General features: G+C 41.7%; 1 protein-coding gene across 13 annotated transcripts in view; it reads right to left on the bottom strand.

The window, feature by feature from the left end:
* Window positions 1-409: 409 nt before the first annotated feature.
* Window positions 410-12,879, bottom strand: part of LOC138451221 (variant surface antigen F-like) — a 342,866-nt gene continuing 330,396 nt past the window's right edge. For all 13 annotated transcript variants that reach the window (XM_069604894.1, XM_069604893.1, XM_069604899.1 and 10 more), the window contains one exon: window positions 410-951. In XM_069604894.1, coding sequence (XP_069460995.1) covers window positions 918-951 — 34 coding nt within the window. In that variant the 3' untranslated portion in view covers window positions 410-917. The remainder of the gene's footprint in view (window positions 952-12,879) is intronic.

The following is a 12,879-nucleotide window of genomic DNA, read 5'->3' as shown; positions in this document are numbered from 1 at the left end:
AAAGTAAGCAATACCTTGAGGTAAACCTAGCCTTGCAAGCTCTCTGATTGGCTGGGAGGTCCATGACATCCCCTCCCAGGTGCTAATGGAAATTCTAGACTGGATTGCTGGAGGATCACAGGGGCAGGGGCCAGCACAGGGGATTATGGACACATAGATTTTGCTTTCCTGCTGCTATTTACAATGAACAAGAACACAGCTGTGCACATTTCTCTCTTCAGGAGCATCAATAGACTCACTCCTGTTATAGTTTACAAGGACTCATCAGCATTGTTGCCTCGGTGCCAGTACACTACACAATTGCACTTGCATTGGTGCAAAGTTTCTTTGACAGGACCCCAAATTGGGTAGTAAACCCACTAACATGTGGTATTTCTCTGTCATGATTGACCGCACATTTGAGAAAACCTTTAGGTAAAATAGGCAGTCATTTAATACATGGCAACTTTTAAGAAGGAATACGGGTTTCCAAATCAACATTTATACAAGCCAAAGGAGAATTATTATAAAACTACTATCCATCAATAAATAGCATTTAGTTACACAGACCACGTTCTTCCAAGTACACATTTGCAGAAAACGACACCAAGTTTCAATGGATATTTTTGTCATCAACAACATATAGATGCGATGTTAGAGTGTTCAACGTAGTCTTCTTTCCATAACAACCAGTGTAAGCCTTGACTGCACCATCCTCCACTGCTTTATTTCGAATTAATGTAACCATGAATTTCATAACATCAAAAGGTTTTCTGAAATACTCCTCATTGTATCAGGAAAATCTCCCCTCGTCTTGGTGCAGGATTACACTTTCACATACACTGCAAAGCTTTGACACTGCTCTTGTGGGATCCTAGCTCATGCAGCTTCATTTCTTTCATTTCCAGTGCGGCGATGTTTGGCTCCAACACTGAGCATCATTCCGCGGTTCTTGGTGAAAGAGCGTAGTCCCTAAAAGAAATGGAAAAAGAACTCTGAACTGTGCTTTCCTTGGCAAAATAATCCTCCACCCGCCCACATTCTCCAATCCCGTTCTTTCAGCTGCATCCTAAACCATTGGTATGAAAGCTGTGGTGCTCCAGAGGTTTTGTACTATGTCCCACAATTGACTCTACTGGATAGGGCGGATGCAACCCTAAAATCCCAAACATGCAGATAGCTCAGACTTGCAGGACTAAGTTCTAAGCATATACATCCTACAGTGTGGTGCAGAAGTAGCCAGTCTTGGGGCGATATGAGGCTACACTATGCTCCTTCTATTGGTTGGCTGCCAACAAAGAGGTTGGCAAGGAAGAACTTTGCAGTTCTCTCCTCACAGAGAAAAAAGGGCCAATGATGAGGAGGGCCATTGCTTAGTTTACTCTAGGCTCTAGGATGTTTGAAATTAATCTTGCTGCCAATGACACATAAATCCATATGCAACCCTACCCAGTCCCGACCATCTTCTGGAAGATCGAACCACGCTGCACAGCCAGAGAAGTGAGGACCACTCACTTCTTGCACACACACGCACACACATATTAATCTACAGTGGGTATGAAACATCTGGGCCCACCGAAGAGAGTGATCTGCATCTTGCTAGTGATACAGTGGATCATCCGAAGCAAGGGCATCTTTCTAATGACAATATTCTTATGGTGCAGTGTACTTAAGGGCAGTTATTCATGACACTATTTGAGTTATGTGGGCCCTACTGGATCAAGGTATTCATCACAGCTACGGCAGATCAGAGCAAGGACCATTACCCAGGACAGCAGCACGGTTATCAACCATTAGTACCTGGCGTGACAAAAAAAAGAAAATCACTTAATTCTTGTTGGCTGGATTCGAGCCTTACTGGATGGTTATCCCAATAACGCAAGGGCGTGCAGCTCGCTCCCATCTCCAACAGCATTTTTATTCCGGAATGGCCACCATGGAAAGGGAGATGGGACTACATGTAGTCTCTTCTCCCCTTCCATGGCGGCCATTTTTTTGTTCGCTATGGCCACCACGGAAAAAGAAAATGGACTACGTTTTCTATCCGCGACAGGCATTTTTTAAAACTTGTGAAAACTTTTTTTTCTGCCAAGGCATCTCGCAGCCGAGAAAAGAAAACATTAGTACCCCGGTCTAACGCTCGGCCCTGTAACTATGGGCCCCAGGGCATTACCTCAGGAGGTAATGGCCTGCAGTCTCTGGGCTCATTGTCACAGTGTGGGTCACCAGCTAGTGTATTGTAGCGCAATATCAGCAGTGCACATGGGTCATTTTGTAGGAAAACAAACTGTGTACAGGGTACACAAATGTTTTTTCCCCCAAATTACAAGATATAGCCATCATTGAAAGCAGTTAGAAAACTTGTGTAAAAGCTCTTTTCCATGGTGGTTGGGAACAGTAAATCCAGGAGTAGAGCGGGAACAAGGCGACGCAGCATGGAGCTGAGAGTTAAGTTCAATTTTTTTCCCTGAAACAGCACTATGGGCTGTGGAGCCAACGTCCGGGGGCGCAGCTCTCAGGCTACCCGGAGGGCAGCCTTTGCTGGGCTACCACACCTTCCTCGGATACTCACTGTCAGTCACATTACAATGGGAGGATTCTCATGACACAGGATTCTGAAGGCCTTTTCCTAGGGAAACCTTTGGAGAGCATAATTCTTTTGGCACAGTGCTAACGCGTGATTCTTTTGGCAGAGCACTCTCGTCCCTTAACCTTCTGCCAGGGTCATGTTGTGGATATTCCTTTTATAATACATCCTCCAGTGGGTTGGCTCACTTAGTAGGATGCCCTACCTGACCATAGTGTCACATCTTAACACAGCGCTCCTTTTGACGACCTCTTGAAAACAGTGGGATTAGGGAGAATGCTGCCTTTCCTTTGTAGTGCCTGGATTTCAGCTCAGGTTTTTAGTTTAAAAATACCTTATTTAAAAAATGGCCATTTTTATACGGTACAGCTTTAAAAATGTGATTGCATTGACACTTTCAAGGTACTGCCCACAACCTTAGGTAATTATCTAAGTTGGCCAATTAATTACATAAGTTATCTCTTTTTTTATTATGGTTCTACTTCTTGGCTTAATGCATTTTTCCAATTACATTTTTCTACGCAGGTTATAAAGTTCACTAATTTAGGTTATAATTTAAAATGCGTTGGAAATGGTGAAACATCCGCCGGCAGGTTACCCGGCATTATCCCTTCAGTCTTTGCATGCATTTTTACTTGACCTCTTGCTCTGTTGCACGGCCAAATTTAACAATGACACCAAACACTCCTTCTTTAATCATTTATGTCTATTTGTATTTTTGTTTTTTTGGTTTTATTACAGGCTTTCTTTAGGTAGTAGTCAGTGGGCAGAATGTAAACAATGTTTTACACCTCGAGTCTGTAGGCAGTGGAAAAGAGTTATGTTTACAAGCCTCTTTGGTATTTTAGGAAGTTCTCTTCATGGGGCAAGCGAAGGGGACACTTCCAGAGCTGGCAACTCTTGCCGAGAAACTAGTCTCATGGATATTGGGCCTCATTACGACCCTGGCGGTAAGGGGTTAACGCCAGCGTTAGCTGCGCCGACCCCTTACCGCCAACTACGAGGTCCCTTAGCGCCATGGCGCTTTTAACACCTGCTTTTAGCAGGTGTTAAAATCCATGGCGCTAAGGGACCATGGAGTTAATTACGCCACCGTAATTTACGGTGGCGTAATTAACGCCTTCCCCACTCCCATTATGCCCTATGGGGCAAAAATGGGAATGGGGAAGGGTAAATGGGGATTGGGGACTTACCGCCCCGCCGACCTCGGAATGGGGCGGTAAGTCCGCCAACCACCATGGCGTAAACGTAGTTTACGCCATGGTGGTAAAGTCACGGCCCAGGCGGTAACTTACCGCCTGGGTCGTAATGAGGCCCATTGTGTCTGTTATGTAATGCTGAACTCAATCAAGGATGTCTAGGGGCACCTTGGAGAAGTGACTTTGAGCGCAGGAGAGTGTAGTGACCTTTGCACTCAACACAGTGAGGCACATTCTCAAACACAAAAGTACTCCTGACGATGCACTTCTTGTTTTTGGTGCATTCTGGTGGCACACTAATCACAAGGAACTGCCTGCACTGTTTGGTATTTCCAAAGGCAAGAGAAAGGGATCTCGGACTTACAATCAATTACTGCTGAGCTGTTCCTGTCACAAACTCTGTGAAGCATTTAGGGAAATCAGACATCCTCCCCTGCTCAAACAGAATCGCCAAAGCCTCCCATCCAACACCAAAACAACTCCAAATAATGATATATAATACACACCCTACCGTTAAGGTGACTGTTATGTTCCTAAACTGTGCTATGATTCTATGCAAAACACTATCAAACCACTTTGTTTTATTTGTCCCACTCTGCTTTTTCATAGATTATTTAGTTATTGAATAAAGGTTATTTATTTACTCACTGATTGTGTTGTTTATATAATGAATGGTGTAACTGTCTCTTAGATGTACGTTTCTCCCACTCCTACAACACCACACTGTGCAGTGAGCCTCTCCCTCGTCAATTACTTTACATTTTCACTTTAACTACAGAGAGGAAGCTCGTACAAATAGGCAACTATAAAACCACTCATACACTTCACTTATCACAGTTTAATAAGGGAAATATAATATTGGGGATGTGAATTTGTGTAATTTCTTATGGGGACTTCTGTTGGTCATCAGTAGAACTGCAGAGTTTCTGGCATTGCAAGAAATGTGGAGAAGAATGTGTGCCTTACCACTGATGATATAAATATGCCCTTAAAAGAAAGACATTGGCAACCAACACTATCTCTCTCTCTCTCTCTCTCTCTCTCTCTCTCTCTCTCTCTCTCTCTCTCTCTCTCTCACACACACACACCTCTCTATGTCGCACACACATACATAGACATATATACATACACACAGAATTACAAACCCACAAACCCCACACAGAAAGGGATTTCAGAGTGTGGGATACTTTGACCCACTCAGCAAAATCTCCATCCGTAACCAAGCTGCGCTTCTGCTGTCAACAGCAAAATGGCTGCGCTGACTCCTTGTAGCACCATTGCATCAAAACTGCGTTCTGCAGTGACAAAAGGTTGGCTGCCTCATCTTGCCAAACATCATTGGGCGTGTTGGAACAGAGGACACACTGAGAAAAGTGCCAGTGTGTTCTTGGGTGCACCCAAAAGAAGCAAATCAAAGCAACACTGCTGTGCTGCTTGCAAAAAGTTCCAATTGAAAAGGAAATATTTTACACTGAAAAGGATGCTGCCCTGATGCTATTTTCATCTATTCCACATCACATTGCTTTCATCCATAAGGCCCTGCAATGCCCATCCATATCCACATTGTGCTTCAGCAGAAGAAACCATGATCCCTGCATGACAGGCTGTATCAGCCAAAATCTGAAAAAGGCAAAAGAAACTTCACTTTCAGCTGCAGAAAACGCTTTGAGTCACAAAATATCAAAACATATCAAGGCTTCAAAGACATCCTAGCTCTCTGGGCCTATGTCAATTTTAGTGCGTCTGTGGTTTAAGCAAATTGCTGTATACAAGGAACTGATTATGGCTGCAAAACAATATTGGGAAGTCAGATGGAGAAACATATTTAAAAGGGAAAACCTTTCACGCACTTGCTCCCACCTGAAATGGGAGCCTCTCTTTTTTAACCTTCTCTTTACATACCATTCTAGGTATGATCTACTCTCTGGCGTGTCACACAATATATTTATACATTGTTTTTATCCGTAGGGAGACCTGCTTACACTTGCCACCAGAAGAAGGCTGTAACATTACCTAGCCGAAACGTCAACGGTCACCATGTCCCGTCGGAACTACTATGAACTATGACCTCAAGAAACATCACTACTTTTATCCTGACGTCAACCAGTTTCATGGTCATCCCTCCTAAACCAGGCTATAACAGACCCTATTTTTAAGGTCTAAACCCCACCCAAAAGTGGACCACACCATCAGATCCCTGCATAGTACTTTGCCACCAGATGAACAAACCCCTTTTTAAAAAAACGTGTGGCTTTTTGGTGACACTCGTACACCTTAAACATCAGGGATCCTAAGTGGACTGTTTGGTATAAATCAGTTGCATTTGTAAGGCCCACTGCATCTATTATGTTTGTAATGTTTGCACATCATTTTGGACTAATATGAAGTAATATTTAGTCAAACTATGCGTATGTGAGAACACGCTTTACAACTGATTCTTTGTTTTTTTTATTTGTTTTCACATAGTACTTTATAACTTTGTTACCTGTACTATTTAAATTGTATTGTTTATTCTCCTTTTGAAAATCTACGTGTGTAGCCAAATTAAAAAAAGGCAACAGTAGCTAAATTCCAGAGGTTGGATCATTCCTTTACCATTAACACAAATGTGTTCATTGACTTACTGGCTGATTTTGGAGGTTTAAATAATGATTGCAAGAAATTGCTGCAGCTTTAAATGTTTTGAGGACAGGACATCCCCCTCATATACACTATGATAACATGTACACACACCTAAAGTTATAGAATTATAAGTAAAATATTTCTCACTAAAAAGTGCAAAAAACTGGTAGAAGGGTGAAACAAAGTCTGTTAAACTGTAGAGTTGGACTGCCATGCTCAGCGTGACATATGTAATATGCCAAGGTAATTTGTAAAGATGCCAACATTGCGTAAATGTGTGATTTATGTGAAGAATGTTTATAGCTAAAGTAACTGTGGGATGATCCTATGAATAGTAAACCCACATCATAAAGCTGATGTCAGGTTTCTAAAAGTCCAATCAATTGACAGGAAAGCGGTAACAATCCCCCCTGACCAATCCAGTTGTTAAGAGGCATGCTCATATAATTCTATGATGTCACTATGCCTTATATAAAGGGTGGGTGACAGAAATCTAGACACACTCTCTCCTGAATTTCCAGCGCCTGCGTTTCTGATCTTCTTTATTTGCATTTTTTTAAAGAGCACAACTGCCCTCGGGCATCGTGGCACTGTTACAAGAAAATGTACTTGGCAAGGGTGAATATAATGAAGACAATGGGAACATGGTTATAGACATAGCTAAAGTTCCGAGGTTACATGGGAACAGTGAGCATAGGTACAGCTGTATATTACAGCCATTCTACATCCATCTTGCCAGATTCCAGATTCCCCAGCAAGGCTAAAGCATAGCTGATCCTATCCCAGCAAGGCCTTTATCTAGAAATCCCACTAAAATCCCATTAACCAGGGGAAAAGCTGTTGTACCGTAAGCATCCTGTGGCCAGACCGACTTGCTGCCCAGTATCTGCATCCAGCTGTACCTGTGCCATCCAGTGACCAGAATTACACAGCTGTTTGCTGTAAGGGCCCCGCCATGTGGTGACCAGACCTGGTTGACTGTTCCAAAATCCCAAAACTGAAGCGTGGACTGTGAGTATTTCCCATCCCATAGAAACACATAGCCTACCCATTCTGACCCCTTTTATCTTTATTCCACTCTCTAAGCCATCCTATCCATGCCTTGGTAATTTGTCCCACTGTCAGAATTTTCTGTGCATCTGGTCCGTGATTCCTAGTGTTAGCACAATTCTTTTATTCACCCCATCTTGTAATTCCTTAGCGATATTTGGAATAATTGAAATTAATTCCCATATAGATCTGAACACGGGGTGAAAGGGTTAAGTTGCAAATTACCCAGGATCCTACCGTGTCTTTCTTTAACACTATAGTCCTAGTAGTCTAGTTTAAGTAAAATCTGTTCTTTTTTCTCTACCAATTTTCTCTCTTTCACTGCTTCCTTTTACCAAAACTGAACTTCTTTTTATCTTGCAAATCTTCAGCTACAACCATACTTTCATTCCTATATTGTCCTTGTGATGTGCATCTATCCCCCAGCCCAAAAACCGGATTCCACATCTGAGTATGTCACCCGTTTTTCATAGAAACCGTTTGTGTCATTTAAAACGGCAATTGAGAAAAAAATGCAACTTTACAACATTGATTTCGGCCGCATCATGTTCTTACTTTCAACTTGTTGTTGAACTGTAGGCCTTTTGTTGAGAACTTGCCTTGTGATTGCCAGTGTTCATATATTCCTGCTATTGTGAGAAATCATATTTGCCTCATAGATTTAACTGCATATTCATTATTTATTTGTCAATTTCCAAGTGTCATTTTATGTCATTGCAAAGGGCTTGCCTCTTATTTCATGAGGGAAGGTAGGATTTTGATTCTCTTTGCTGCACAACATCCCTGACTCCCTGCTGATTATTTCTGCCCATTCGATTCATAGGGGTTAGTAGAGCATTGCAGGGGGAAATCTTAACTCATGTGCTATCTACCCAAAGAGAAAAAGTGCTCCTATTCATTTGTGCTTTGTATATGTTCTTGTAGAAGGTTAACCCTGTGTATTGCTTCAGTTTCCATTGTAATTAATTATCACCCCATTGGTGATTGCTGCCCAATATTACAATTTGTATGACTTCCTTTGAACGTTAAAATAAATGAATATTGCATTTTCACCAACCGGCCTGGTTCATGGTCCACTGTGACCTGGGATATTTGAAAAAGGGGGTGTGAGAGGGCTTGTGTGCCATCTCAAATCGAATTTGCATAAAATAAAGAGAAAGCATTCCAATTGTGCGCTACATACTAGGCTAGGACCAAAGTGTGTTGCCCAATTGAAATCATTAATAAGAGGCATGGAGATCAGATGATTGGACATTTGCACCCATTTCAGGTTTTTTTTTCATGTTATGGCCATGTCCAAATGGCAGTGCTTGGGAAGTGTCTTTTCCGTGAAAAGGCAGATTGATAGGCAGCCAGGATAAAGAGAGTAGACAACGAAAAGGAAGATAGATAGACAGATTGATGGATACATAGTGGGATTCACTGATAGGTACAAAGATAGGTAGAGTGATAGATAGACTGAAAGATGAATAGATTATATAGATAGATAGCTAGATAGAGAGGCAGACGGATAAGGTAAAATAATATAGACTGGTTAGGTTAAGCAAAATATTAAAATGCAGGTCTTTGGGAACAGAGTGTGAATGGGTTTAAAATTGGTTTAATTGATGGATGTGCACATTTAAGGCCATGAGTTCAACACTACAGGCAACTGTTAGACTTATGAGTAGATGTATCTAGAACAGGTACATTTATAGCCCCAAGAACTGACTCCTAAACAGGGTCAACCTATCTGCACGGTCTGGGGTAGGCCTAAGTATATAAGCAAAAAATAGATAGATATACAAAATATAACAAACTATCTTACAGTGTGTAAACGGGTTCTGGCTTTCTCACAGTACTGTTCGTCCAGATAAAATGTACCTAGTACCCATAATCAAATCTGTAGATTGTATAACAATTATTTATTAAATCATATATCAAATATGTTTGTAAAAAATCCATAGAATCACAAAGTGAGTAGTTACTCAATACAAAATTACTTCAACAAGTTAAAAATGCATCAACATTTACACAATACAATAGACACAATGACAATGATATAAACTACAGCACTCCTAAAGTGTCTCTATTCTATTTTCCCATCATGTTTCTGTTCTGTAATACCACGCTGGCTGAACATTCATCAGGGGATGTTCATAAATGTCAGTTTCTTCAACACTTTGTGCTCAGTTTAATATGCACCTTTCATGCACGCAGATTAAAACCTGTGGATGATACTTTATTCACGGCAACAACCCAATAGTTTTCGTCGCACAGTTCCAAAATCAATAAGGACTGTCCACTCAGTAAGTTGCTCAATCATAGCATTTAAGCACTTTAAACACTTCCATAGACTTGTCGGAGGACATGCAAGTCTCAAACTTTATTCCCAACCCAATGTGCTAGGCAGAGGAGGATATTCTTGATTATTCAAAGGCGCTCACATCAAATTAAATTTGCTCTATATGTCATAGAGACCGTGTCTGAGCCATCAATCATTTTCATTTTCCTTGGCTTCACAGCGTTTCCAGGAGCCAACTGTATTAGTGGCTCTCAAATAGACCTTGGGGCAGCAGACTAGCACTTCCAAAGGTCCATTTTGTTAAGGACGAACAGTGCTGTGAGAGAGCCAGAACCCATTTACACACTATAAGATAGTTTGTTATTTTTTTATATCTATCTCTTTTTTTGCTTATAGACTTAAAGGTAGCAGCATCTGATCCCTGTTGGGTTGTGAATGGCATCTTATTTTTGTGGTTCTCAGTGGGGGAGGGTTTACTTCTTCCTCCTGGTTGGCAGTAATTTACAAGGATTGGGGAAAATGCTGCAGAGACGGACACAGGTGAGCATCGGTCAGGTGCTGGCACAGACCCTGCAGCACGTCCACTTTCCCCTTTCCAACTGAGAGGGTGGGGTCATCAGGGAGACTTTCCAACTTAATTTTTTCATGTAGTAGTGGACTGGCCTACAAGGAACTCTGGAGATTTCCAAGGGGGCATCTGATCCGTGGGCCTCTTATTTTTGTTTTCTGCTCTCCTCACCCGCTCACTCAGCCATCCATTATATCCATCTCTCCTCAAACCCCACATCATTTTGATGCACAGAACTTAAAGTAATGTTTCCAGTATGTAATTCCTCACTTGTAACCGATGCTTTATGTCTCATTTATTATGCTAAACTGCTTTTTAATCCCTATCTAGATATAAAAGTGATTTAAAATTCACTGTTTGGACCCATTTTTCCAAATCTCCGTGAGTGGTGAATCCCCTAAACCCTACATAAATGGGTTGAGCTTGCTTGCTAAATTCTCTCAAATGGCGCAATATAGGGCCACTTTGAAAAAACATTTCCAGGGACACTTTTGATTTCAAGTCACCCCTGTTTTCATGCTCATGTTTTTTTTCTTCAGGTCAATAGCTGCTTTCACTATTCTGAAAATGTTTCAATTTTCACAGTTTAAAAAAAAAATCACCTGCAGGTTATATGTAGTGTTTAACAGTAGGAGGCCAACCGGGCAACAACAAAGGCAGACTTGACATAGGGGCTGGGTTCGAAATTGAGGGGAGCTGGGAGCTATTCAGCTCCTGCTTCTAGCATAGTAGAACCTGGTTAGCTTGAAACTAACAACTATCAGGAACTACTTTGAGCTCGTAGGGCAACTTTTGCCTTCCAAATATGTAAATGTGACATTAACTTTGACTATTGGAGAATGTTAATAAAGAAACATTTCAGATCTAATATACATTTAAACACAATGGTTCATACAAAAAGGACAATGAGGTAAGGAAGCATCTCTGGTAGCTCCTGGTTCCCTTACAGTAGCTCGTGCCTACGGGGTGATGCCTGACACCCAGGAGATGGTTTTAGCAGGTAACAGAAAAATGACTTGACAAGACAGATAAACAGAGCCGAATTAGCTGCATGACAGGCCCTAGGAAGCTTGCCCCTTTTCCACAGAAATGACCCCTTATTTCCGTCCATGGGAAAAGTGGATGGAAAAAGGTATCTGGATGTGAACATCCATAATGCACACATTCTGATGTGTTTCTTCAAGGCACACATTTCTTGAGCGCAAGTGATAAGATGCACCCAATAAATGGTTAGAATCTGCCTCTCTGTTTTCCTGATTGGTGAAGGGTCTTAAGCACCACTCTGATGTGGTCAAAATGTTTAAGGACAAAAATGAGTCTTAGCACATGCTTTCTGGCACCATGCTGCTTGTTTATTGATCTTGCTGTGGCCCTATTCGTAAAGCATTGGAGCAGTCCAGGCATGTTCTTTTACATGTTCTTTTACAGCCATCCTAAGGCTATTTAGTGATTGAGTTGAAGAATAGATAGAGAATATCCCAGGAAGATGGCAGGGGATGATTGGATACATTTGTTGTAACTGTGCTTACCTCTGAGGTGAAAGTGGGTGTCAAAGATTACCCAGAATTTGAAACACTGCTGCTGGTATCAGCTGCAGGCCCAATGGGTCAGGCCAGCGTTGGGGCGCCAGGGTTAGATCTACAGAGCCCATCAACATGATTTGTGTCTTCACTGCATTTAGGCATTGGTAGTTTTGAGCATCCACCATTGAACTTGAATCGGACAACACATCACTATGTGATGAGCCAAGTAACCCCCTAGTGATTTAAGACCGAACTGTTTGCCATCAGTTAAAAGCAGTTCAGGGGTCTGCCACCCGAGACTCTCCAGATGATTAGGACTATGGCTCCCATGATCCCTCATCATTGCCTATGATGCCTAAGGGTTATGGAAGCTGTAGTTAAAATCATCTGGAGAACCTACAGGGTGGCTACTGGATGGAGCTGTGAAGGGCATTAGGGTTCTATTTAGGAAGACATCGATCTGTGATAGGCTATGGCTATAAACCTAGCAAACATTTTCAGACAATCCAGCAGTATTCCATGATCAATATCATTGAAAGTGATGGTTAAATTAAGTAGTATAATTGATTACATTGCTCTAATTCCAGGCATTAAGCATCTCTTATCCGATATCTATATCAGACCTTTGCCATTCGCGGAAGCCAGCTTGGTAATCATTCATAATTTACTGGAATTCCTCTTGCTGTGAAATTTGATTCGTCAGCACTGTTTCAAAGCTTTGTCAAGTGTAATTATGCAAAAATTGCCCTACTGTAAAAACAAAAAAATTGCTTTACTGCCAATACCATTCCAAATTAGCAGTACTGCAAACGGTGCCCCAGTGCAAGAATACATTGGAATAATGAACTGGGGCAATGCTTGACTTAGTGGTAATACCAAACTGCACATGCACCTGTGCACATTGTCCATCCTGAACACCTGCTGGAGGAGATCTGTCATTTAATAGGACATCACCTTTTCACCGCACAGTTGGGAGTGGTGGGCTCCGCCTGCCTGCTCTGCTGATGACACTGCCATATAGATTTTGAAGACATCTATGATAGAACTGTGGCCTTCATTATGTATCT

Source organism: Ambystoma mexicanum, chromosome 1p (assembly GCF_040938575.1).
Source record: "Ambystoma mexicanum isolate Mex_15411 chromosome 1p, UKY_AmexF1_1, whole genome shotgun sequence".
NCBI classification, from domain to species: Eukaryota; Metazoa; Chordata; class Amphibia; order Caudata; family Ambystomatidae; genus Ambystoma; species Ambystoma mexicanum.
The sequence above is the reverse complement of the archived record's forward strand: the minus strand, read 5'-3'. Positions and strand labels throughout refer to the sequence as shown.